The sequence below is a fragment of the Desmodus rotundus genome, chromosome 8 (genome assembly GCF_022682495.2).
Source record: "Desmodus rotundus isolate HL8 chromosome 8, HLdesRot8A.1, whole genome shotgun sequence".
Lineage (NCBI taxonomy): Eukaryota > Metazoa > Chordata > Mammalia > Chiroptera > Phyllostomidae > Desmodus > Desmodus rotundus.
Window position 1 is genome coordinate 25,614,376 of NC_071394.1, and position 27,043 is coordinate 25,641,418.

Below are 27,043 nucleotides of genomic sequence, written 5' to 3' on the forward strand. Positions count from 1 at the left end.
GGCCTACGCAGCGAGAGCCCCTCACTGGCCGACGCGAAAGCAGGGGCGGTGCAGTGGGGCGAGGCGGGGCGCCGGCGTGGGAGGGGCCTCTGCAGCTGGGGGTTGGGGGCGTTTTCTGCAGCTCTACGGGCCACCTGAGTCCAGTTCTAGTTGGAGGTGGCCTGCAGCACTCGGCTCCCTCAGCTGCCGTAGCTCTGGCGGAGTCTGCGCGATGGGCGACCCCGAGAGGCCGGAAGAGGCCAGGGCGGAGCTGGAGGAGGTAAACGTGCTGCCGCTTTCTCCTGGGTCACTCAGTCAGCCTAGCCTCTAGATTGCAGGTTGCGTTGGAGACTTGCAAGGTGCAGGACCGCTGTAGGAAAATTTCCCTCTTGTCATTGTAAACCCCGTGCGGGCCCGGCCTGGATCCCTGGCCAGAGCCTGGTTTCAAGCGCCCAAGAGGCCGTCCCCCGGGACGGGTAAGGTGGGAGCCGGGTTTCTGCTCCATTGCTCTGCACCGGGGCCGAAGGCAACGCTCTGAGGCTTCGGGCCGGGGCGAGGCGCACTCCCTCTTTGGTTCTCCTCCCATCCTTCCCTTTTCTGGAGCCCTGTCCCGGGAAATTCAGGCAAGGAACGACGGCTGGTGGACCTAGCGGGGAAATGCATGTCATGTCTGCGGTGGTTCGAAGGAACTGGATGACGCCGGTGGAAAATGACACACCAGTGGGGTGGAGATGATCCGTAGAAGGGTGACGGGAAATCTTCATAACAATCAAAACAACCAGTTCAGGAGGCCAGTTTTGCTCATACGAGATTACGTAACTAGTTGTGATTCTTTGGGGTGTCACTTGCTGCTTTTATACAGTGGAAGTGAATCCGCGCTCACAGAGGATTAAGTAAAATACTTATGTAAAGTACTACGTAACTTCTGGATGCTTCATAAAACTTAACATATTCATCCTCTCTGCTTCTATATTAATAGAAGTACATAACAGTAAAGAAACCGGGATTTATTAGACGGGAGTGTTGTAGGGTAGTTCAAATTGTTGTTCCATACTTTTCATACTTTGTTATTTTCCAAAAACGTATTTGTGTTTCCTTTGAATCTGTTACTATGTGGTTTCTTTGATTTAATAGTTTCAGCTCACAGAGACATGCTTAACCCTACATTTCTTTAGAAAGTTGTAGATTTCTGATTTGTGATTTTATTTTATTTTGATTTTGTAAACATTTAGTAACTAATTAACAAATTGTTAGCATCCCTCCAACTTTTTCTTCCCATATGGAAACAAATACCTTTAGTACTGATTTCCCCACGTGAATGAGACAACTCAGATTTTTCCTTTTGTGTTAATGGTCCCAGCAGTCAGGCAGGCACGAAGCCTCGAAATTAACTTTTATGTATTATTCCTACCTCAGTGATACCCACCCACAGAGACAGAGGCAGGACTTTAGGTCTAGAATTAATTTTAGTGAGCATCTCTTCTGATGCCAAGGATGCCTTATGTACTTTGTTTCTCTAGATGTGATGGTGCATCATGGGCCACCTGCACCAGAATCACCTGCAGTATTTTGTAAAGGATGTAAATTATTGGGGCCTGCACCCGGTCATCAGTTTCGATGGTGAATCAAAATCTCTTGAGATGGGTCTGAGACTGATTTTTAACAAGCACTTCAGGTCATCCTGGCCCACATATTTTCAGAACACTGCCTTAGAGGGTTTATAAATGGGCTTTGAAAGAGGTTTATAAATCTCCTGAAGTTTGAAGACTTTTCATGTGTAGGCCTGAATCTCCTCTAAGAAAGGGGTCCATAGCTTTCATTTATTTCTCAAAGCTAACTATCTAATTGATAGTCTCTGTTTTTAAAATAAAAAAGTTCACGCCAGAACAGATTAAGTGACGTGCCCAAGACCACATGACTCAGTAAGGGAACAAGGTTTAAAACTAAGTTCTTGCTCCTGGGCTAATATTCTATCTGTTTTGTCAGATTTGATGGGAATAGAACAGTGAAAATGAAAACAATACCTACAACTAGTATGGCCATGACAGAATCTAAATATTTTACTACACCTGAGCGGTAGAAGAAAGGTGAAGGCAAATGAAAGTGGTGGAATTTGGGTGGATGGAAGGGAGGGGCCTGGTAGAATGCCATCCTAGGTCAGGGCCAGGTGAGTGCGAGCTAGAGAATCTTGTCTTAGGTGGGTGCACTAGCATGTCCAGGCACCTCTGGGGACCAGGTGAGCAGAAACAGGCAGGTGGAAACTAGCGGCACTATTCTGGAAGAGACAGCAGAATGTTGCCAAGCATTGCCTCAGTGAAACTTTATTTTAGATCCTCATCACTTCACAGCTGCAGCTACCACTTCGTTGCCTTTCTCCCTGCAGTCTTACCCGCTCTCCTATCCTGTTTACCACTGCCCAATCAACCCATCATTAAACCCGTGCCTCTGTGTCACTCCGTCCAAGTAAAAACTGCCAAAAGGGTCTCAATGCCCACCAAAAAATGCCCAGCTCCTCAGACTGGCAAAGTCCTGTTCAAGCAGCTTTCATGCTAACTGCCATATCTTAACTCAGGTTGTCCTTTCCACCTCTAACTTGACACCATAGCTACTACCAAAATCTAGGGTTTTTTTTTTTCTTTTCTTATTCATGGATGTCTGATTAATCTTCCTTATGCCATCCCTATTCTTGTTCATTGCTAATCAGGATCTTTCCATGACTATCCATAGAAATGATTTTCAAATTGTGCGGCACAATGAATACCCACACCTGGAGGTTGGGAGCAAGTGCGCAGAATTAGAGTGTGAGCCTCCCAACCCCCCAGATGTTTGAAAATCTTTGGCTCATGCAATTCCTAACCTCTTAGTTTCATATCCAGGGTATAGATCCTGTTCCAAATTCCTCTCTGTCTCATCTGTTGACCCTTTACTTTAGCCAAATCAGATCACTTCTGCCTTTGCTTTACATCCACTTCAGTCAGTTTTAATCTCAGCTGGCTGCTGTCTTCCACCTGCCCTTTCTCTAGGCTCAACCTCAGTCGTGCTGCCGCTGCTGCTCTGTGATGCCCCTGGATGATCACCGCTCTCCCTTTGGTGACTGCTGATGGCATCTTTAGGGAGGGAGTGGAGACTGCCTCTGCCTACTGTCGTATTGTATTTTCAGCTCTCAACTAGACATCTTGAAATTGAACCCATTATCGTTTTTATTGACCAAATCGACTTTTTAAAGACTTGTGTTTGCAACTTTTTATTCTTGTTGTGGCTTGTGTTGGTGGGGGGAGTTGATTCAAATTAAACTTTTGCACTCAGAGAAAGCTTGACTTGATTGGTCATTAGATTATTTCACTGATGGATTGTGGCCTTATGTTAAATTAAAAACTTCTAACAGCAACCAGTAATCTGAGCCCAGGATAAAAAGAAATTAGCAGCCCATTCACTTGCTTAGCTAATGCTTATTGACGATGTTCTTGACACAGTACTCTGGGAACATCACAGTAAATAAGAACTAGTTTCTACACTCCTGAGGCTTAAGTGCTGTAGCTGGGGAGGCTCATACCTTCAATATAAGCAATTACCAAAAAAGACAGTCAGCAAGTGTGAAATGTGGAAGCCCCACCTGTGCTTGTGTGGCCTCAGGCTCTGATTGTGGGCCTTTCTCTCATCTGGCCTTGCCTCTTAGCTTCATCCCTGTTCACAGGAGGATTGGTGGAGACAATGGTAAGAATGCAGGAACACAAGGAAACAATCCCAATAACCTTGATTTACATGTTGTAGTCTATTTGTACATACTTTGTATATCCTCATTCTCATGCCTTGTAACTCTTCTGATGCTCTTGCTGACTATTTAAAAAAAAGAAAAGGCACTGTCCCCCGTGAGAGTCCGCTGGATGTTTCCAAGTAGTGTGTATGTAGGTATGTGTTTCTCACTTTATTCCATAAAGCTTTGAGGCAGCCCACAGTGAGACCAAAGGCAGCAATGTTAACACGTACCTAGCAATAACAAATTAGTACATCGTCAGCTTCAGAGAAACAAAGGCTCTGTTGGTACGGAGTTTTCAGATAAGTATTATTATGTTTCAGTTAATATTAGAAAAGAAAACATTAAACTAAAAAGAATAAAAGGTTTTAACAGTAGCCTATTTGTGCCAGCATTCTGTCTCTGAGAGAGGAACAAAGGGGACTTTTTATTCATAAACTTAGAAATTTTCCCACTGTGACATTTATGGGTTGAATTTTGTGCTTATCCTCAAAGCAGCATTAATGACAATAATTTGTTCAGTGTTTATTATGTGCCAGGTTCTGTTTAAAGCACTTTTAGTCATCAAAATTAATTTGATGATCACCTATGAGGTAGATACTATTTTATTGATCTGGAAGCTGAGCCTCGGAGAAGTCGCGCAGGTAGCCAAACCCCATTAACCAGCTCGCAGGGGCAGTGAGGATGCAAGCAGACTGGCTCCCAGACCTACCGCTTCCCTCATCACCCCCAGATGTGTGTTCAGTTATGAATAAAGAGGAAATGTCTGCATAAAATGGGTGTTTGTACTTTTAATTTTCAAAGAGATTGTCTTCAGATCCCAACGAGAATGAAGCGAAGTCAAGCGAAGAACCACTCCTAAAGAAGAGCTCTCGCCGGTTTGTCATCTTTCCTATCCAGTACCCTGACATTTGGAAAATGTATAAACAGGCACAGGCGTCCTTCTGGACAGCGGAAGAGGTCAGTGGTGTCCCCTTCATCAGCAGTCCTGCTCTGTAGTGCAGCGTTCACTTTTCTGTTACAGGACATTGAAGAACTTTAACTTACATTGTGAGATACACTGTGTAAGATCACTTGTATAAGATAATGTTTGACATTACTGAGATTAAATACAGCGTTTGCCAATGTTTGGTGTTTAGATTGATGTCTATACAGGTTTCCTACCGCAAAAATGGTATCTCAGTCTGCCAGATTTTTACTTCCAATATATTTTAGGACATTTTCTAGTTTTAAACAGACTTTTGGTTTGCTGTGACTAAATGAAACTAATCTTCACTTATTGTCAGCAGAATAAGTAAAATTGCAGCTAGAGCCATAAAATGAAAGTGAAAGCCTTAGGGACCCTGCCTTCATCTGAGATTGTACAGAAGGAGCTGTCCCACTGCCGGACGGGGCTCTCACTTCTGAGCTCCTCCCGGGCTGGCCCTGCCCTCAGCCACAGCAAACCTGGCACAGCTGCCCCGACAGACAGGACATCTGGAGAATGCTTTCTGTTAGTGTGGCACTTTCCACCTTAGGGAATGACTTGAACTCAACAAATTAGAAAATACTTGCTGGCTTGGTAAGGACACTTGTCATGTAAGTTGTTGCTCTGTAGTCTCACGGAACACACAGATCGCCATTGTTGTCGGTTTTTAACATGATGGATGATTGATACCCGCATAGCACTCTTGCTCTCTGTGTATGTGTCTGTCTATCTATCTATCTATCTATCTTTCTATCTATTTATCTATCTATCTATCTATCTAGGCAGATATATTTGGGCCTATATGTCTATTTATTTTTTTCTTGAGATTGATTCTATGCATGTAAATGTGTGCAGTTAAGAATACAGGACCTGGAGTAGCTGCCTGGGCGCAAGTCCTGGGTCTGCCACTTACTGACTGTGGAACTGCATAAGTTGCTTAACCTCTCTGTGTCATCTCATCGGTATATTGAGCTAACAGTACCTGTTTCAATGGGTTGTTATGAGGATTAATGAGATAAATCTTGTCAATGAGATTAAGGCTATATTTAGAATATTACTTGGCGCTTAGAAGCACCAAATACATGTAAGCTATTATTTTACCCAGACTGGGGGAAATTTGCACTAGAAATCAGAAGCACAAATTTTTGAAGCTTCTATTACAAATTTTACCCACTTACCCAACTTTGTTTTATTGTGTTGTTATATTGTTAACATCTTCGTTGTATTTAGCATATGGAGCAAAACAAAACAAAACCCCAGCATTTTCAAATTGGGTCATAGTGCTTGGCACACCTGACTGTCACTAACTGTCTGTGGTTTTGTTTAGATTTTATTTATTTTTAGAGAGGGGCTAAGGGAGGGAGAAAGAGAGGGAGAGAAACATCGATATGCAAGAGACACATCTATCAGTTGCCTCTTGCACACACCCAACTGGGAACCCAGCCCACAACCCAGGCATGTACCCTGATTAGTAATCGAAGCGGAGACCTTTCAATTTGCCAGCTGGCACTCAATCCACTGAGCCACACCAGGCAGGGTGCCTGTGGTTGTTAGAAAGGTTTTCGTTAGATAGAGTTAAGAGAACAAAGGGAGTGTACAGGTGACTTTTTCATTTATCACTTTAAAAAGGCACTTGTGATGCTTGGGTTTCTTGAAATTCATTTGAAAATTATATGCATCTTTTAGTAAATGTAATATAAGTTGTATTATGACTAAGAAACAGTAATTTGAAAAATTATACAGGATGGGGCGAAAGTGGGTTTACAGTTGTGAGTACATGAAACACAGTGTATTGTATTATTATTTATTAATTATGGTATTATTTTCCCTGTGAATAATTGTAAACCACCCTGTAATATACAGGTTGATATGTATTTTGTGGGCAGTTTATAGGAAGATTCAAATACATATTTTGAAGGGAAGCCAAACACATTTAGTTCCACATATTTTGCATTTAAACAAATTAGTCAGTTTTAATTTGTCAGCTTCAGACATTGTTTTATCAGTGGTTTAGCTTTATTCCTAAATATGGCTGGTCATCAGGAACCTTGATTCAAAAGACAAAGTTCTGGGGTTTTGTGTGGTTGCCTCTCACACGCCCCCTACTGGGGGCCTGGACTGCAACCCAGGCACACACCCTGACCAGGAATCGAACTGGTGACCCTTTGGTTCACAGGCTGGTGCTCTATCCACTGAGCAACACCAGCCAGGGCCGTTTTTGTTTTTTTTGAAAGCTACCTAGGGGATTCTGATAACTAGTAGTTTGGAATCAATATTTAGATAGTAAATTGGAGAATTTACTCAAATCGGATAAAGCTGGACAGAAAGGTTTACACTGAGAATGGAAAATAACCAATGTAATATGAATAAAATTTATAGGACCTTTTGAAAGCCGAGTGTTTGAAGAGATTAGTATAATATGTAAGTGAACATATTGTAATATTAACATTGAATATCAAGAGTATAGTACCTAAAAACCAGGAAGATGTCCTTCAGTTGAACCGTAGTTGAGCTCTAAATAATATAGGACCTGATTTTTAGCTTGCGTATTTTAAAAGATATATACAGATATTTACCCCTTCCTGCCCCGTTGTGTCCCCAACACTAAGCACGGTGTTTGGCATGTAGTAGTGTTGCAGAGGACTGGGCAGTTCTTACTAAATGCTATTCATACTAATGTAAAATGTAGCACAGTGCTTTGCAGATGCATCTGTAAAGAGGATGAGCTTGACAGGTACCCAGCATGGTAAGTGTACCCAACACGATGAGTGTAGCCACCTGCAAAGAAGATACCAATGTGTAATTAACCAAACAGTGTGTATAAGCAAGGACTAAGCCTCCCTTTCAAGAGACAGAGCTTGGGCTATGAATCGCCTGTCCTCTGTACATGTTGCAAGTAAGTAAAAATACCCAATGACAGCCACTTCTCATTCTTGACCACAACACGCCAAGTAACGAACCCCTTAAGTTTGTGAAGAGTTGCTCGGTAAACACTGAAAGGATAAAATAGGGAGGGAAAGGATTTTAGAAAAGAACACAAATGATTAAAAGAATGAACCAGTCCTTTTTAGAGTGGTCAGAGAGATTTGGTTTTTGTAGGATAAATAAAAGAAGGCCAAAGGAGAACTGCACATTTCAATGTTTATGAGGTTACTGTGAAACATACTTAAGAGATCTTCCAGAAATGAAATGGCATTTACAAGGTACATTTAAAGACTATTTTTGAGTTGTAGATTCCACCAAGTTTTAGAGTTCATCTCTCTGTTAATTCCAAGGACTGCTTCTAACAACCATTTTCAAAAACAGTTCCATTCTCAGAGGATGGCATGCCTATAAATTGCTTTAAAACCCAGGTTTGTTACCTGCCTGCATTTACTTTCTGGATATGAAGGCATATTAGCTTGCAGTAAAGTAGCAGCTATAACTGTTTAACAGGCGTCAAATTATCTAACACTATACTGTTATGTAATTTGTTATATAAGATGTTAAAGCAGTGGTTGCTGCAAATCATTCGTTCATTCACCTCAGTTCCTTCTTGGCCAGTGTCTAGTCGTTCTTCTGCCTCTTGCCCTTTCCTCCTTGTGCCACTAGATTGTGTTTTTCCCCGGCTTTATTTTATTTTATGTTTTTTAAAGATTTTATTTATTTATTTTTAGAGGGGAAGGGAGGAGAAAGAGAGGAAGAGAAACATCGATGTGTGGATGCCTCTCTCACACCCCCTACTGGGGACCTGGCCCACAACCCAGGCATGTGCCCTGACTGGGAATCAAATTGATGACCCTTTGATTCCCAGGCCTGTACTTAATCCACTGAGCCACACCAGCTAGGGCTTCCCTGGCTTTACTGATATTGACATATAATGTTGTGAGTTTGAAGTGTACAATGTATTGATTTGATACAGTTATACATGATACATACATTGCAAAAAATGATTACCACCATAGCATTAACTAACACCTGTATCCCGACACATAATTACCATTTCTTTTTTGTGATGAGAATAGATTATGTTAATTTTAGTATTTTGAAAGTACATTTTGCCAGTTTTCAATGTACCAGAAGACAGCTTCCTTTATAATCTTTTAATTTTATTGTGTTCCTTTGTCATTGTCTTGGTTCAGGCTACAGTAAATAATACCCTAGACTGGATGGCTTATCAACAACAGAAATTTATTTCTCATAGTTCTGGAAGCTGGGAATTCTAAGGTCAAGGTGCTAGCAGCTTTGCTGTCTGGGGAGGGCTTGCTTCCTGTTTATAGACAGCTCTCTTCTCACAGTAACTTCACATGGCAGAAAGGGCGGTGGGGTTCTCTGGGCGTCCACTCTCATGACCTAATCACCCGAAGGCTCCACCTCCAGACGCCATCATCTTGGAAATTAGTTTTCAACACCGGAGTTAGGGTTGGGGGTGAATACAGACATTCAACCTGTAGCAGTGATGTTAACATTTTCTCCTTTGTGAGCATTTTACTGCTAATGCGATGCCCCTCCTTAACTTTAAGGTAAAAGTTTTCCAAATGTTTTGGGAAGAATTTAACTTCAAGTAAAAAATTTGAAAACCTTTTTATTTTAGGTTGACTTATCAAAGGATCTCCCTCACTGGAACAAGCTTAAATCAGATGAGAAGTATTTTATTTCTCACATCTTGGCCTTTTTTGCAGCCAGTGATGGAATTGTAAATGAAAATTTGGTAAGATTTTTGTTTTTTTTAACTTTTGTTTCCATTTAGCAGTTAAATGATGATAATGGCAGTAAGATAATTAGACTGAACCTAAAAACCTATGTCTAGGAAATAAACTAGATGAAGCTTATTTCTTGAATATGTTTTTCTGATGAAGTGTCAGAGGAAATGGTACCTTTCTATTGTTTGACCAGCGAAATATCATTAAATCAAGCATATAGTACCAATCAAAATTGCTTAAAATGCATAAACATGAGTTTGATTTTCCCCCTTAGATATGAATCCTAATAAAGAACTTGCACCTTAGTAGCCCTTCTGAAGCTCTGTAATAGTGCCCTGGGTTCTGGCTCCCCATATTTAAACCTGTGTTGTGGTCGGCCAGGAGGCCTACTTTCTTCTTAAAGAGACTAGAAAGAGACGAACTTTCCTCACGAACTGGAAGGGGTTTCAGTAGCAAATTTATTGTCTACTGTCAGAAAAACAAAATGACATCAGGTCAGTTCTATAAAGTATAATATTTTTTGTTTATGTTCTACAATTTATTTGGTGCTATAGTCTGTTTCTCTACCTAACAGGCCAATTCATTTCACTGTTTAATAATACATTATGCAACTAATTTATTGTGGAGGGTTGATGAGTAGGCGATATCATTTAAAATCATCCATAAGGTCTTTCTGATCTGTTTGTGGCATGACAGGCAATTTTTAATCGATAATTCTGCTGTCTAGATTCTGATGTATAGTGTTCAATGAGAGCCCACAGAAGTGGATATATTTGTTTACTTTATTTTCATAGGTGGAGCGGTTTAGTCAGGAGGTGCAGGTTCCAGAAGCTCGCTGTTTTTATGGCTTCCAAATTCTCATCGAGAATGTTCACTCAGAGATGTACAGTTTGCTAATAGACACTTACATCAGGGATCCCAAGAAAAGGTATCACCGCTGGGACTTTATTTACAAAGGTTTATCCTGTTGTTTGATTATGTTAAGAGCAGAATTTACTCCAAAACCAAATGTTAGGCAAATATTATTCAAATATAGAAGTTTAGGAGTATAATGTTTTCTATTGCTCAATAATGTGTTTGTTTAAAAAAAAGAACTTGTATAGAACCTGTGGAGTGCATTCTGTTTTGCAACTGAATATTTGAATTTAGTCAATTTTGTATCAGATCCAAAACACTAATTTGAATTTTACTTTCATGTCTACATTTCATAGACATGCAAAAATACAGAAAGATTGCAGTTCTGATAGCAGACCATAGCGTGGCAATTATTACCTCTGATTAGCAAGTGGAAATGTATTCTGATTAAGAAGAACAAGTGAATAACTTTGCCCTTTTGTTTTGACAGGGAGTTTTTATTTAACGCAATTGAAACAATGCCATATGTTAAGAAAAAAGCTGATTGGGCCTTGCGGTGGATAGCAGACAGGCAGTCTACTTTTGGTATGTGCCTTCACGCACAGCAGATTTGCCTGCGTGACTGTGTCAGAGTCTAAATGTGCACCTTGGGTGGGATCATTCTTTCTACTAATTGATTAGAAACCACCATCAAAATAATCTGAAACTATATCTATTCTGCTTAATAAATTGAAAATTGAAAGGTTAAGATGTCAGTGCATAATAACAGGTAAGTAAGTCAGTTACATAGAATCTGATGAGAGTCTTAAAGCAATCCACAGTTTATATCTGCTTTCACAAATGTTTCTTTTAGGAATTTAAAACAAGTCAAAATCTTTACATTTTTCAGGGAACAAATACATAGTTTCTGAAACACTAAAGATTAGTGCAAGAACAGGCTTCTTTTTCACCCTTCTGGATGAGTTGAGATCCAGTAACTTTTTTTAAGGAAGACATTAACATTGTATCTTACACATAGTAGTTGCTCAGTAAATCTTTTTAAAATTCAATTAAAATATTCAGATAATTCATTGCACTAACTCTAAGTAGCTGTCTCATTCTTATCTGTTTTATAATTGGTGGTCTATATTTTCTGGATTTATTCAAATGGTGGGGAAGCAGGTCTCAACATTTTTGTTTTCAGGACTCCTTTGTACTCTTAAAAATTATTGAGATCATATAGTAGTTGTCTTTCATGGCCTGGCAATAAAAAAAATTAATTAAAAAAATAAAAATAAAGTTATTGAGTACCCCAAAGTGCTTTTTATTTGTGTGGGTTATTGATATTTCCGTATTATAAATTAAAACCAAGAAATGTCATGTTTATTAATGCATTTTTAAATGGGAGTAACCTGTTAGAGTTTAACATATATTTATGAAAAGAAAAACCACTGTATTTTTCCAAAAAAAATAGAAGAATGGCATAGTTTTTAATTTTTGCAAATCTTTTAAATATCTGACTAAGTAGAAGACAGCTGAATTATATCTGCTTCTGAATTCTGCAGAATGTTGTTTTAGTTAAATTATACAAAGAAAATCCACCCTCATTCAGATATATAGTTAGAAAAGGGAGGAATGTTTTACCAGGCTTCTCAGATTATTAGGGAAAAGCCATGTAGCATCTGGAAAACACCACTCTCCACTCATGAGAGAATGGTAGTAAATAAACAAACAGACAGTGCCTTGGTATCATTATGAAAACAGTTTTGACCCCACAGACCTTGGCCTGTGAGTTTACAGGGACTTCTGAAGCACACAGTGAGAACCAGTGATGGAGTGTAAGCTATGGCAAACTTATAGTGTATCTGGGAAGACACAGTCTGCGTTGCTTCAGCTTATTTTGAGAATGCGAAAAGCACTGATTCTCAACGTGCATAACTGTCACCTGAGACTTTGTGGAAAAACTCGGAGTCATGTAGGAGGCCCCAGTGGGACTGAGGAATCTGCATTTTTTACAGTTGATTCTCTCACAGGTGGTTCAAGAGGTACATTTTGAGAAATATTGGCTTTAGAGAAAGAAGGGAAATGCCAAGGTGCTCAGTATGCACTGGGAATATCAGGCTGGACAGGTACTGATGGAAAAATGAAGAACAGGCTCCCAGAAAGCATGCATTTCGTGACACTGCCAAAGAAAGCAACCTGGAAATAAAGGAAAAAGAGGCGGGTGGCAGTCACCATGTGACATCAGGGGCTTCATTTAAATCTTTCGTATTGCTCACTTGCAAGGCAAACTCCATTCAGGGTTCTGAGTCAGAGGCTCAGAGGAAATAACATGGTCTGAAATGGTGCTGAGGGAGTGGAATGGGTGGTGGGAAAAGAAAAAGGTGAAGAACACATTGATGGCCCTCCTCTTTGGGGGAGGAGCTAAAAGCAACATGAAAATGTTGTCTCGCCTCACCAAACACCTGCACTTTCCGTTAACCAGCTGGGGAAGTGCCGTTTTGTGAACTAAGTGTGCCACCTGCACCGTTCGTGCCTTTAAAAGGTTGGTGAAGCTGGCTTTGGGCTTTGCTAGTGATTTAGGTGACCTTGATGACTTCTGCACCCAGTAGGACTCAGGAGAGCAACTGTTCTTTTCTCACATTCGGACTCTTCTAACTTTTAGCTAAAGAGAACCTAAGAGTATTCCTTAAACAAGTATTAGGTTGTTTGAAAAGTCATATAAGTAGATTCAATTCCTGTAGAGCTAAAAATTCTTAATTGTATATCTGCTTAGTTTCTTAAAAACTGAGATACACTGCTTAATTTTAAAGAAATCTTTAAAGAACTTTGAAATAATTAAATATATAGATTCAACCTTAACATATGTAGTAAAATTTCATTTCAAACATCAAAAAGTGTATCTCAGTGCCTAGCATCATCGAGATTGGTGCATCATTAAAATATCTCCTACGTCCCTGTCTCTAAAACAAGCCGCGAGGCCTTCACACTCAGTATAGCTTTTAGAAGAAATGTTTTGGAAATCTCTTTTTAGTTCACATTCATCCATGGAAATATGTAAATTATAATCCTTCAATCCTCTCCAAAAAGAATAGGCTTCTATATGTCTGTTATGATTTTCATTCTTTAGCATTCCCATGAATGCACAGAATAGTTAAAATAACAATGTTTCTCTTGTTCACAATGTTTGTATTAAATAAGAGTCTTGTTCACATACAGATCAGATATCACCTTTATGTCAATGAGAAGTGTATCAGTTGTACCTGTTCATTATCTTGTTAATAGTAAAGTGAAAATGTAGTAATAATCTATATGTTTAACTAATGATAAACCTCCATCTTAAAAACATTACTAGTCTAAAGAGCCATTTTCGTATTCAAAAGAGTTGCCAGAGCATAGTGATTATTATTATTATATATTTTAAGATTAAATTTTAGCATATTTAACATATACCACACTAAAGAGTTTTGGTAATTCCTTCTACGTAGTATATACTCAAGTACTTATTTAATTTTTATTTTTTCTGCTATTTTTTCAAAGTGGCTGTTAAAATTGTGCCTATAAAAATAAAATATTATAGAAGTTTTTCTTGTACTTTGGGCTAATAATAGATAAATATTTTATATAATTGCTCTATCTGATTTGATTTGTGTATAATAAGCAGGGAAAAGAACAAGGACAAACCAGAGTACTATTTAGAGACAGCCAGAAACATTTAAACTTAGTCATCTTCTTTTTGAAATTAAATATTGTAATGACCTTTGTTTGGGAAGTTACATTTATTCAGTTTTTGCATCGAGTTATACCAATTTCTATGATGTCTTTTATTTTCATTGTCTTTTATCATCAAGTGCAACGATTTTCAACCAGTGAGCCACAGGAATTTTTAAAACATGCAATACCTGTCTATTAAGTCAGGGCACTGACCTCTACTTTCTTAGAGTGTCAAATAAAACAGTGACAACAGCCAACACAGCAATAGCTGTCCAGTGTGAATGAATCAAAATTACACCGATTTTTTGTCCGACTGGTAAAAAATATACTTTCTTGTGTGCTGCAGAATTTTAGTAATTAGTTAGTGTGTGCCATGACATGAAAAAGGTTGAAAATCACTGATCTAGTGCTAATATAGTTTCCATTGATTGAGATCAGACATATTTATTAAGTGCCTGTTACTGCGTTTTTGGTGGCGCAACAAGTGCTGGGATGCAAGCTGTGATGTCACTCTGAAACAGGTCTGTAGCTGGTTCGGTTACTCCGCTGCCTTTCGCAGTGTCATAGACTAACCCTTTTCTGCCCGGACAGGCAAGTATATAAATATTCCTCCTGAGCAGGCAATGTTGTGGCATAAGGGACCTGAGAATGATGTTCTTTCAGGTTAGACCTATAATCACCCCCTAAAGATAGTGTTGCAGATATACTGCAACATTTCATTCTAGGGGATGGGCTTCTGCACAGTCCTTGCCTACCAGTAAGTAACCTTTGAAATTGGGCCTTATATCTTTAGCAAAAGACTGTATTTTTCCTATGTGATGGGACATTTTATACAGTAGATGTATTTATAATCTTGAGCTGGAATGTACCCCTTACTGGGGACCTGGCCCGCAACCCAGGCATGTGCCCTGATTGGGAATCAAACCCCCGACCCTTTGGTTTGCAGGCCAGTGCTCAATCCACTGAGCCACACCAGCCGGGGCTGTTTTTCTTTAATTGCAGATGCAGGGCAATGATTTTTGAAATGTTATTTCTAAAATATAAACCTCAGCAACCTCCCTTCTCCCAGGCACAAAGAGGGGGACATTTGTCATAAAAGCTGTCTTCTACTCTCTACTCTGAAACACACACACACACACACACACACACTTAACTGCACTCACAGGCATAAATGGTACACAGATAAATCACCTCTTTTTGGGGGGTGTGTGAAAGGCTCTCTGTCTACATACCAAGACCTGTAGGAGCTCAGTGTCTGACATAGGATGTGAAGTAGACATACCTTACTGCTGTGGTAGGTAGAGGTGGCAGATTTCCTCCTGTGAAGACCCTTGGCTATTGCACTAACTTGCTGATTTTACTTCTTGGCAGATTGGCTGTGGTATTGTTATAAATTATGTATATAAAGTGTGTGTATATTAGCTTAAAAATGTCTGCAGTATATCATATTTCAGAAAATGAGACCATTTTTTGTCTCTTAGGGGAAAGGGTAGTGGCCTTTGCTGCTGTGGAAGGAGTTTTCTTCTCGGGATCTTTTGCTGCTATATTCTGGTTAAAGAAAAGAGGTCTCATGCCTGGACTCACCTTTTCCAATGAACTCATCAGCAGAGATGAAGTAAGGAATGGAGTGTTTTCCTAGTTATATTTGTATTCATATTTGGTGTTCATTTATTTTTCTTTCCCCTGGAAAATGCCTGTGACACAGGATCCTGGTAAATGCTGGTAAAAGAAAATAAGAGGTCATTTCCTCCCTGGCTTTTAAGACACTGTGCTTTCCTCCTGCCTCTTACTGTTTCTGCTTAGTCTCTTCTGTTCACCCTTAAATATCATACTCCAGGTTCCCATCACGGCCTCTTTCTTTCACTGTATGTGACGTCCTGGCTGATCTTATTTAGTCCCATGGAATTGGCCACCATCCAGATGCTCATAACAACCAAAACTTTATCTTTAGCCCATATATTCTTTCCTGAGCTCCAAACCTGTGTGTTGGGGTACATGTTAGATGGTTTCTCTGGGAAGGAGAAATCAAACTCATTGTCTTTATCCCAGGATTTATTCTTCCTTCTGTTTTCCCTATCTCACTGAGGGTCACTAACTTCTATCCAATCACTTCTTAATTTTTTTAGACATTAAAAATGAATGAACTTTTATTTTGGCTCTTCTTTGTTTTCCTTTCAAAGTGCTTTGGTTACAGATTTCTGTTATTGTTAATTAGTTCTTCTTTCCTGTTGATGAACTAAGATTTGCTGGCACTGAAATATTTTCACTACAGGTTATTGTAATTGGCATTTTAATGAGATTTGAAGAGAAGAAGTTCCTGGCCCTCTTGATCCTTCTTGAATCTTCCAGAGGTTATGTGTTGCATTCCTAGAATCTGCTCTATATGATACCCGACATATCAGTGTGCAAAAATAGCGATTACATTTTTTTTGACATTGATATTTTTCTCCTGTTTTAGGGGCTTCACTGTGACTTTGCTTGCCTCATGTTTCAATACTTAGTAAATAAGCCTTCAGAAAAAAGGGTCAGGGAGATCATTGTCGATGCTGTTGAAATTGAGCAGGTAAGCGGGGATGCTTATATGGTCCACCTCTGAAGTTTGTCCATTATATTATTAGATTGACCCAAATGAAATTGCCATTTTGTAGGTCAGAGTAAATGTCAGTGGTTTTATATGGTCGATCTGACAGCACTAATAGATAATGTATTTCAGTGATTATGTCAGCTTGTGCTTGGGTATTACATATTAAGATTTTATGTATGTGAAGTCTGTTCAAGGAATGGTTTTTCTGTTTCATTGACCTGTCAAATTTTATGCCCTAACAAACTATTTTAATTATTGTAGCTTTGTATTTTTAGATCGTTAGCTACTGGAGGGCAGTGATGGTTTCTTGTTTGTTCTGTATTGTCAAAAACCTAGCAGGGTGTCCAGCTCGAAGAGGCACCCAATGCTGATGGAATGAATAAATAAACGAACTAGTGAGCAGTAAAACTTAATTTACATCATGTAACAATATATGACTAGGAAGATCTGACTGCTCCACTTAGAATGTGTTTTTATCATTTGAAAGAACTAGTTTAAAAGTAAATATTAAAAAAAAATTTAATACCGTATAGTCTAACAGCCATACTTTTCATATTGGGAGGGGGAAAAGGCATCCATTTTGGTATCTTTAATTATTTTGAGAACTAAATCCAGATGATTAATAGTTTTATTTTTCCTCTATTAGCACTTACCACTGTCTTTCAGCATAGTTGGAGTTCAGTTTATCCCCCGACCCGCAAATCCAACCCTATTTCTTCCTCATTTTCTTTGTAAATTGTGTTTCCTCTTTTTTGTAACACCCTTCCATGATCACGTTCCCCACGATGATCTCCTTTGGTGAATCTTTTTCTAGATATTTCAGGACAAAGTATCTCTTTTTTTTTTTTCTGTAGAAAAGGCATATGAATTCAGGTCCTACATGTGCTCCTTTTTAAAAATACCAGTGATTTGATCATTAGTTTCAATTTATGTTGGCTATTTGAGAATGTGAAAAAATGGGAACAGTGAATACCCCAAACATTTTAAACAAATGCACATTATTTGCCACGTTGAAAGAATTTAACCTAGACTTTCCTTGGACAAGATTAGTGACCTAGAAGATTAATAAAACTAAAACCCACTTTTTATGTGGAAGATACATACTTATTTCTTGTTCTGCCTTTGTACTGTATTCTGGTTTTGTTTTTATCTCAGGAATTTTTAACAGAAGCCTTGCCCGTTGGCCTCATTGGAATGAACTGCGTTTTGATGAAACAGTATATTGAGTTTGTAGCTGACAGATTATTTGTGGAACTTGGATTCTCAAAAGTAAGGTGTCTTATATGTATTACTACTAAGTTAAAATGTTATTTGTCAACTAAGTCCACTAAAGTGTTACAATTGAACTGAAAGCATTTGTAACATAATAGTTTACTTTGGAAATGTCCACAATATAGCCTTTTTTGTGTGAACAGAAAGGCTTTGCAAAATCCTTTGAAACTTGAAATGAAATTCATAACAGAAGTAGGAGGCTGATAAATCTTAGAATAAGCTCAATAAATTACTTCATAAGAATTGCAGGAGTCTATTTAAAAATAGGATTATTATTAAGTAATTGAACTTAATATGTACATATGTGTTTTACCCTCATAAAAATCTCCATATATCTTTGTTGTAATTTTGGGGTTAATACTTTTAAATAGGAAATATTCATTATGAAGACATTAGCTGTTCTAACTTTTCTGTGAACTCAGTTGTCTTTAAGTTATTTCTGTTGTTCTGTTTATCAGAGATAATGTACCTGAGTTTCATAAAGAGGTGTGCTTTGCACATGACTTAGGTGGAGGCTGCAGCCAGACTCCCTGGGTTCCACCACTTTCTAGCTATGTGACCTTAGGCAAGTTGCTTATCCTCTACGTCAGTTTCCTCATCCATAAAATGGAGATAATAATAATAATAATAATAATAATACCACAAAGGATTGTTGATGAGCTAGTACTTAAAGCACTTGGAACAGTGTCAGACATACCGTAAGTTCACACTGAGTGGTCATGCTGTATTCAACATAAGCGGAACATTCATGGAACTTTACGATGTACTACACCATGGTAATTAAAAATTATAGGTATTAATTTTTGAGCATGGAAATGTAAGTATAAAGTGTATTTAATGAGAAGACATGAAATCCATGATTCTGGAGTAATTGTTACCTTTCTTGGTAATGCGTTTATATTTCGGTAACCACAGAAATACTGTAAAGAAGGAGTCCGGTGAGAGAAAGCTTTTTGTAAGATCAACTATTTGTATTTTATTATTTTAGTTGCCAGAGCCTCTCTATATTTATCAATAGTTAATGAGAGAAATCAAGATTACAATTGTATTAATATGATCTCTTAAATTTATAAACTGTATTAAAAATGTGTATTTGTTCCCCAAGTTATACCAATATGTTTGTTAGAGGAAAATTAATTTGCTTACTGAAACCTCAAAGAGAACTCCCCATCCTTTATCCCACCACCATATCCTCCCACCCACACATCCGTGTTCTCTGGCTTACTGGAAAACTATGGCTTCCTGGGTCTAGTTTTCCCTATGTGCCTCCTGCAGAAGAATATCTAAACCCAGTATAAAACATCACTTTTCACAGGCCTTCAACATGTCTCAATAAATTCCCAAGAGTAGAAATTATACAGACCTCTTAGATTTTAATGCGTTAAAATGAGAAATTCATAATAAAAGATTGCCAAAAGTTCCATCGTCTTAGAAATTGAAAAAATACCTTTAAAACAAGATTAAAAAGGAAAATATAAACCAATATAAAATATAAACTAAATGACATTAGGATGACTGCATTTCAAAACTTGTAGAATCCAACCAAACGGATCCTCCCAGGCAAATTAATAGCCATGAATGAGTATATTGAGAAAACAAGACAATGTAACATACAGAAACTAAACTTTGAACTCAAGGAGCTATAAGAAGAACTATTCTTATGGTAACAGTTTTATAGTAACAGTTTTTGGTAAAATAAGAGATTATTTAAATTAGTAAGTGGATGTCATTTGTACAGAATTCTAATTAGTAGCTACATTGATGATATTTTCAACTTCTCTTTTAGTTTAGACTTAGTCAATAAATATTTGAATGCTTTCAATATGTCAAAAACAAGCCACTTAATTTAATTTGGTCTCGGTTATCTTGTCCATGCCGTGAATGATTTGGATCAGATCTTTTTGGAAGGTCACCGGTTTTAAAGTCCAGTGAATCCGTGACTAGTAACTATGGGTCTAGAGCTCCCTCCACTTACTCTGCTCTGTGTGACAGCTCAGGCCGCTCCCTCCTGCAGTGCTCCTGACGGGGACACTTCACAGGATGCTGCCACCCGACCGTACCAGGCTTCTTTTGGAATTAACACACACACACACACACACACACACAGAGATAGACCACAGAGTATGCAATTCACCTATTAATAAATGTACCATTCAGTGGTTTTTAGCATATTCACAGTGTTATACAATTATCACAACAGTCTATTGTAGAACATTGTTTTTGTAGCCCCACAAAGAAACTCTGTACCCATTAGCAACCAGTCACATCTCTTTCCCCTGCCCCCACCTTGGCCCTAGGCACCTCTAATCTAACTTCTGTCTCTTTAGATTTGCCTGTTCTGTATATCCCATTTCACATAACTGGAGTCATAGAGAATATGGTATTTTGTGTTTGGCTTCTTAACATAGTATAATGTTTTAAAGATTCAAATGTATTATAGCCTGTATCAGTACTTTATTCCTTTTGTATGGCCAAATAATAGTCCTTTACATGGCTATACCCAGTTTGGTTTAGCCATTTATGGGTTGGTAGACATTGGAGTGGTTTCACTTTGTGACTATTTTGAATAATGCTGATATGAACAGATACATGTACGTTTTTGTACGGACATATGTTTTCATTTCTCTTGGATATGTATTAAGTTGGCCAAAAAGCTTATTTAGTTTTTTCCATAAAATAAAAGACACTTTTCATTTTCACCAGTAACTTTATTGATTTGGATATTTTGAGTATTTCAGCTATCTCCCACATGGTATAATGTTGATTGTTCTCAATTAATGTCTCAATTTGATTGCTCTCAACTTCAGCTGGTCTACCCGACCATGGAGCATTGTCCAGTGAGAAATCTCCAGCACGAAACTTCGCAAAACTCTTTTGACACATTCAATCAGTCACAGCACCTTCTCCATACACTGCACAAATCTTTTTTTTGCATTTCAGTTGCATTTTTATCTTTCGTGAAATAACAAAACATAATATGCTAAAAATGTTGCTTATTTTCTTCCATCTTTAATATTAAAATGGCTACACATAACTTCACCAATTTTGACGAGTTTTTTTTAAATGCACATTGATATGACAGCTGTCACAATACAGTCTAACAAAATTGTTTCGGATCAAGGTAAAGACAACTAAGCACTACTAGAACCATCTTACAGGAAAAAACCAAATGCGCTTTTTGCTGGGTCATATACTAACTCCACTTTTAATCTTTAGAGGGACTGTCAGTTTATTTTCTAAAGCGACTGTACCATTTTCCACTAACACCAGCAGTATATGAGAGTTCCAGTTTGTCGACACCCTCGCCAATGCTTGCTGTCTGTTTCCCCCATTATTGCCACCCTAATGTGTGTGACATGGTGTCTTATTGTGGTCTTGATTTGTGTTTACCTAGTGGATAATGATTTTTAGCATCTTTTCCCATGCTTATTGGCTTTTTGTGTATTTTCTTTAGAGAAATGTCTATTTGTCTACTCACATTCTTTGCCCATTTTTAATTGAGTTATTTGAATATATTTTTATCTGCGGTGTTCATAATTTCTGCTGGAATTCTCCTATTTAAAAAAAATCTTCTTTTATTGAACCTCATGAATGATTAAAATGTCTCAGTTTCCATCAAGCTATATCCCCAAATCTGCTTCTTGAATTAAGAAGCAGTGACAAAGCTTCTTGTCAACATATGTCCCACTTTTGGGGTCACTATCGATAGAATTTATTCTGCCTTACCTCATCATGGTCTCTTAACCGATGTGACTATGTGTTCTTTTACGAACTAAGAAATACTTAGGTCTACACTACATTGTTGGCAATTTAATAATTTGTAGTGTCATGTATAGGTGACTACCTGTTGGTAATACCTGTGAGAAATACCTGTAATGTCTATGGTGTATTAAACTTCTCAAACTGTGAAAACATTTTAGGTGGTTGGTTTTAAATCTTTCATTTCCTAAAATAATCTTTTTTCCCCTTTTCTACTTCTTAGAATACCAGAGATGCTAGTACAGTTTCTTAAGGATGCTAGTAGGTGATCTTAGTCATGTGAAAATGCATCAGCCCGAAGCACCTCCAGGACCTTAGGGAACGGTGGGACCCTGAAGTTGACTGGGCGGGTGTTGGGAGAACCGAGCTCTGCGTTAGTTGTCTGTTGCTCTTCTTGTGGGATATAATTTGGTTTCCTCAGACTGCCTACTAACATTTCCTCTATTTTTTCTTTCAGGTTTTTCATGCAGAAAATCCCTTTGATTTTATGGAAAACATTTCTTTGGAAGGGAAAACAAATTTCTTTGAGAAACGAGTTTCAGAGTATCAGCGTTTTGCAGTGATGACGGAAACCACGGATAACGTCTTCACCTTGGATGCAGACTTTTGAAACCTCCCCATATCTAAACCTGTCATTGGTAAATAGCAGTCTGTTCTTCTCTGCTTAAAAACAAATCCAAACCTTACAGTATCTCCTTTAGGGAGTGGGAGTTTGCTCAAGAGGAAATCCAAAACCAAATGTCAATCAATTTGGATTTATACGAATGCACTGTAACTTTCCAGTTTAACAAGTGTGACCCAAATGTTTTTGTTTTGTTACTGAAATAGAAGATGGCATTATGTAGTGATTGAGAGCTTGAGGGTCGGTGTCAGATAGGAGTTTGAGATTCTGTCCTTCCTACTTCGTGTGATGCTTGGCAAGTCCGTTCATCTCTCTCTACCTCAGTGCACTTGTCTTTACAATGAGTATAATAGGAAGTCCTAAATCCATAGAGCGGACGTGAGGATGAAGGCAGGAAATAAGTACTGAGTCAGTACCACCACCACCACCACCACCGCTGCTATTACTACTACTACTTACTGTCATTCATAGCGTTAATCACAGTGATACCTTGATAAAACGCTTCCACCTCAAAGCAATTGTGAACTAGATTCTGAGATCTAGAGTTAGATCTTCGTACTTTTAGTGTTTGAGGAAGGATATAAAGATTTCCTAAAAATTGTACTACTTATTAATTTGAGAGTAACAACTTTGAATTCCTCAGTATGTAGTAAAGGAAGATTAGTTCTTAGTTGCTTTGGGCAGGATACTTACGGAGTGGAATCCAGGAGGTTACTGTGGCAGTTTGCCTTGTGAACAAAATGCTTCTGCCCCTTCAGAAATTAAAAAAGGTAACTATTACCAGATGTAACCCTGGGAGGTTTAAAACCAGGTGAACAAGCTAGAATAGCATTTCCCAAAGAATATTCTAAGAGCTATTAGCCTCTCGAGATGTTTTGTGGAGAAAGGAGGTTCTGTGGTCTAATGAGTTTGGGAAATGCTGTATCGTCTATTTCTCTTCACAGTGTTCAGTCAGTACGTCAGAGACTGAGACACTGTACAGTACGTAAACTTGTTTCCCCCTGCGTATTCCAAACTTAACACAGATCTGCTTTCCATGTGTTAACATCTAACCTGCCTAGTGGTCTTCAGAACATAGTTTGGGAAGAGCTGGTCTAGAACCATTCGTACATAGAAGAAGGGCTTGCGGACTAAGCCACGGAGAACCTGGTGGGGTTGTGAAACCATGTCAAATCTGTGCCCAGCTGAGGGAGGTACTGTGATTGGGCTCAGGTGTGTTTCCTTAATCTTCTTATCGCTGCTTTGTGCTGTTGTGAGATGTAGTTCTTTTAATGGGACTGGGCATGCCGCACGGAGACAGACGGTGCGGGAGACGGAGGTCTCTGCAGGAGACTGAGGGAAGGCCAGGAGCCGCGGCCTCTGAGAAGTCTGCCCTCTTTATTGTAAGGAGGTGTCAAGAGGTAGCCTGAGCCCCAGAAAGCAGTGGGGCCCCCCACTCCCAGCATGCGACTTTATAAAATTCTGGAAGTTAAACTTTAGAGGTTTTCTCTTTGTATACATTTCTGCTCCACTTATGCCACAACTATCTAATGGATTAAAACAGGAAATTCTCAAGTGGATGCAAAAGGAAATGACTATAACCTTATTTGTTCGGATGTCACAAATGAGACGGTTGGCCTGCGATGCTGTCAGTCATTTGTTTAGTGCTTAGTTTGCCGTGTGTTTTCACATCACCAGCCCAGTTCATCTTACATCAGCTCTCTGAGCCTGACGGGGCGGTTAGTATCGGCGTTTCGCCGCCAGGAAGAGTAGGGCTCAGAGACGTTCAGCGGCTTGGCCAAGAACTCTTCGTAGTTGCTGTCCCTACAGTGCAGTTTCTTACAGGGTATCCCATTTCTTGTATTTAGTGTTTTGTCAGCCACCGTGATTTGACTTTGCCTATTTCCTCCCTAAAGTATCATATATTTTAATTGTCATATACATTAATTAAAGTCTCAAAGAATCACAAACATTTTAACTATAATCAGGTAATATATTTAAAGAAATGTATCTACTGCCGTACAAAAACGTAACGTTTAAAATTGATAACCTCTGTAATGACATCGGAATGAAAGAAACACTGTCTGCATTTACAGCCCACGTCTCCTTTGTTTGGAATCCAAATTTAATGACCTGTGCCTTGATATGAAGTTTAGTCACAGTAGCAGTTAACCTAACTGGACTGAGATAAAACCATTTTAATACCCAAATACTGGATTTTTATATACACTGGTGTATTGTATTCAATATTCTATACTCTTTTCCAGGCCTCCAGGTTGCATATTTATTTATTATGTTTAATATTTTGGCTCTTAGTTTTTAAGGAATCAAGAAGTTATGGAATTTCTTTTTAATATTATCTTGCAGGTAAAGAAAAAAATTCAGAGTATGTTTATAATTTTTTAACAACACGTGTATTTAAATCATTGCTATAGTAGTTAAAGTTAAGTTTACTTAGGAATATAAAAACTGGTAGTTCTGTGATATACTGCATGTATTAAAAATGTTTCAATGTAGTACATAGAATCGTATCTTGGAAGGATTTGGAAAGACACCTTGATTCGGTGTGTTCCAACAGGGCTGTTCTGCTGTCCAATCATATGCAACAATAAACAATTATTATTACAATATAAGCTTACTCCAGTCATGTCTTTACATATGAAATCTTTACAGTTCTCTTATTTTGGGACATCCAAAGTTTTCTGCTTCTTTTGCTATTTTGTTTTTCATTTGTTCGTTAGAAAAGTGATTGTTGGCAGGAGCTGATTAACAGTGAAGGAAATGCAGATGGAGAAGACCCACTCGGCCCTAATTGCTATCATGACAACACTAAGTCCTTCTTTAATAATGTTTCTTGTGATGACAGTAGAGAACGGAGACCAGCCTGGGCTGAAGAAAGATTAAATGCTGAAACATTTGGAATCCCACTTTGTCCAAACTGTCTGCTTAGGTTGCAGAGGCCCCGGAGGTCTTGTTTGCCACGTGGCAGGGATCGCCCCCACCCAGGGATTTCCTCCTCGTGGTAGAACGCAGGGGGTGGGGGCAGGGAGTTTGCAGACTGTGAATGTAGGAGAGACAACACAGTGGCTGCGTAGTTTGCAAACAAGTCTTTGAAAATAGGTGAATTTCGAGCTCTCCGTGGACCTGAGAATTGGTTTCAGTCTTTGCCAACAATGAAGAGGGAACTCCTATATTTGTCACCAGCACTGGGTTTTTGTTTGTTTTTCTGCTTAATTTCAAAGATACAATGCAGTTATATTGGGTAGTGGGGAGGGACAGCTCACCTTTAAAAAATGAGCATTAAATATATTTGGAATAGCAAAAGGTTAAGTAATTTTTGATATATAGTTAAACTAAAGCAGTACTTCAATTGGACTAATAACTGAAGGGATTTTTCTTATCACTGAATCGTATTTGGCAGTTACAATGGTATTGCAATCTACTTGCAATCGTACCTGCAATTGTATCGCAAGTTCTGTGCGGGTAGGGCTGTGATACTGTGTTTTGAGCCACAGAAGGTTGGGTGCACGCCTGCAGGTATGTGTGTGTGTGCACGTGTGTGTGTGTATCTTTTGTCCTCTGTCTTTGGAAATCTGTACTAACGCTTTTGAGACAGCTAATTTTACCAATTAATTAGAGTGCTAGATGGTAGAAAATCTTGTCAGTGAACTATGTACACACAGTAAATACTGTTTCTTAGGCAAAGGTAACGCTGTATGTTGTAAAATTCCATTATATTCCATTGCCAATGAAACATTAAGAGCTTTTTAGAGCTGTAGGAAAAGCAACTAATTTTTTAAAGAATAAACATTTCAAAGTCAATAAAAATACCGTGTCCTTGCAGAAGTTGATGTGCTGAGGAGCAGAGCTATGCGTGGGTCTTTTATTCAAAGCTTTCTGGGCTTTGGATTTTTAATTTAATTTTCTTTCTTAATGTTTGGAACACAAATGAAGATCCGATACATTCTTTTATTATATGAAAAAGATAAATTACTCATGCTCATTGTAAGAACTTCGTTTTATGGTAAATGGCGTACCACTGGATTTGTCCGAGTAATAGATCTTTTCAGGATATGAATGTAAGTAATCATAGATAAGAATGTACTTAGCTGTATTTTCAAATAAGCGACACCCTCCCTTTTCTAGGACAATAGAACTAGGCATCAATTTACTTGTTTTTCCTGATAATGCCTGGAATTTTGTTGTGGTAAGTTGACTCATTCCATTATATTGTAAAAGGATTGAGAGTGTCAGAAGTTCCTTTGGCCCCCTAGGAGATACCACAGCACTGGTCCCGGGGCCTGTGACCCACAGATGACTCAGAAAGAGTTCAATGCTTACTGTAAATTACTAGTAAATCTTTCTGATCTTTTAAGCTCCAGTGGGAAAAAAGTCTGACCATTTTTGTGTTTTTGTGAAGGTCGTACAGTAAAGCAGTTCAAAGATTTAAATGTTTTTATCTCTTGATTTTCCTTAAACTATTCACTAGTGATAAAGATGTGGGAAACTGTACTGTAGGAAAATTGGAATATTCAATGATGGTTGATGTTTTTAGTTTTATATCTTTTATAAAGCTCTGCAAGAGAAAGTTTTGTGATTTGATTTTATTATTAAGTTGTAATACTTGGCAGCCATCATTAAGATAATATTGTTTCATATGCTTTGCTTGCATGTTAACAACAAACCTTTGGGAGGACCCACAAACCACAACATTGAATACATTTCTGAGGCATTCTGAACATCGAATCAAGTGCCGTGACAATCCCTTTAGAGTTTAGACTGTTTGGGATGTCCCGGGCTGATTTCAAAAGGAAAACTGCTCATATCAGCTCTAAAAATATGAATTCACGCATTTTCCAAGCCCTCCGGGTCACTGACGGGCCATTTGCTGCCCCAG

General features: G+C 38.5%; 1 protein-coding gene across 3 annotated transcripts; it reads left to right on the forward strand.

Annotated features, from left to right (window-relative positions):
* Positions 1–17: 17 nt before the first annotated feature.
* Positions 18–26,558, forward strand: RRM2B (ribonucleotide reductase regulatory TP53 inducible subunit M2B). 3 transcript variants are annotated; one of them, XM_045181507.3, is made up of 9 exons: positions 18–259; positions 4,551–4,693; positions 9,274–9,390; positions 10,177–10,310; positions 10,728–10,822; positions 15,412–15,545; positions 16,389–16,493; positions 17,670–17,783; positions 22,003–26,558. In XM_045181507.3, the coding sequence occupies exons 2-9, from the start codon at positions 4,652–4,654 to the stop codon at positions 22,153–22,155; spliced, it is 894 nt and encodes a 297-aa protein (XP_045037442.1). In that variant the 5' UTR covers positions 18–259; positions 4,551–4,651; the 3' UTR covers positions 22,156–26,558. The 3 variants fall into 3 exon arrangements, with proteins under 3 accessions (XP_045037442.1, XP_024427909.1, XP_045037441.1); XM_024572141.4 differs by having other exon boundaries at positions 4,538–4,693; positions 22,003–26,557; XM_045181506.2 differs by lacking the exon at positions 18–259 and adding an exon at positions 286–455 and having other exon boundaries at positions 4,538–4,693.
* The last annotated feature ends 485 nt before the right edge of the window (positions 26,559–27,043 follow it).

Excerpts from the sequence above, each read along its gene's own strand:
- RRM2B (XM_024572141.4), top strand. The coding sequence starts at position 212 with ATGGGCGACCCCGAGAGGCCGGAAGAGGCCAGGGCGGAGCTGGAGGAG. Across the intron at positions 15,546-16,388 it reads AACTCATCAGCAGAGATGAA|GGGCTTCACTGTGACTTTGC; the intron begins GTAAGGAATGGA and ends CTCCTGTTTTAG. Across the intron at positions 16,494-17,669 it reads ATGCTGTTGAAATTGAGCAG|GAATTTTTAACAGAAGCCTT; the intron begins GTAAGCGGGGAT and ends TTTTTATCTCAG.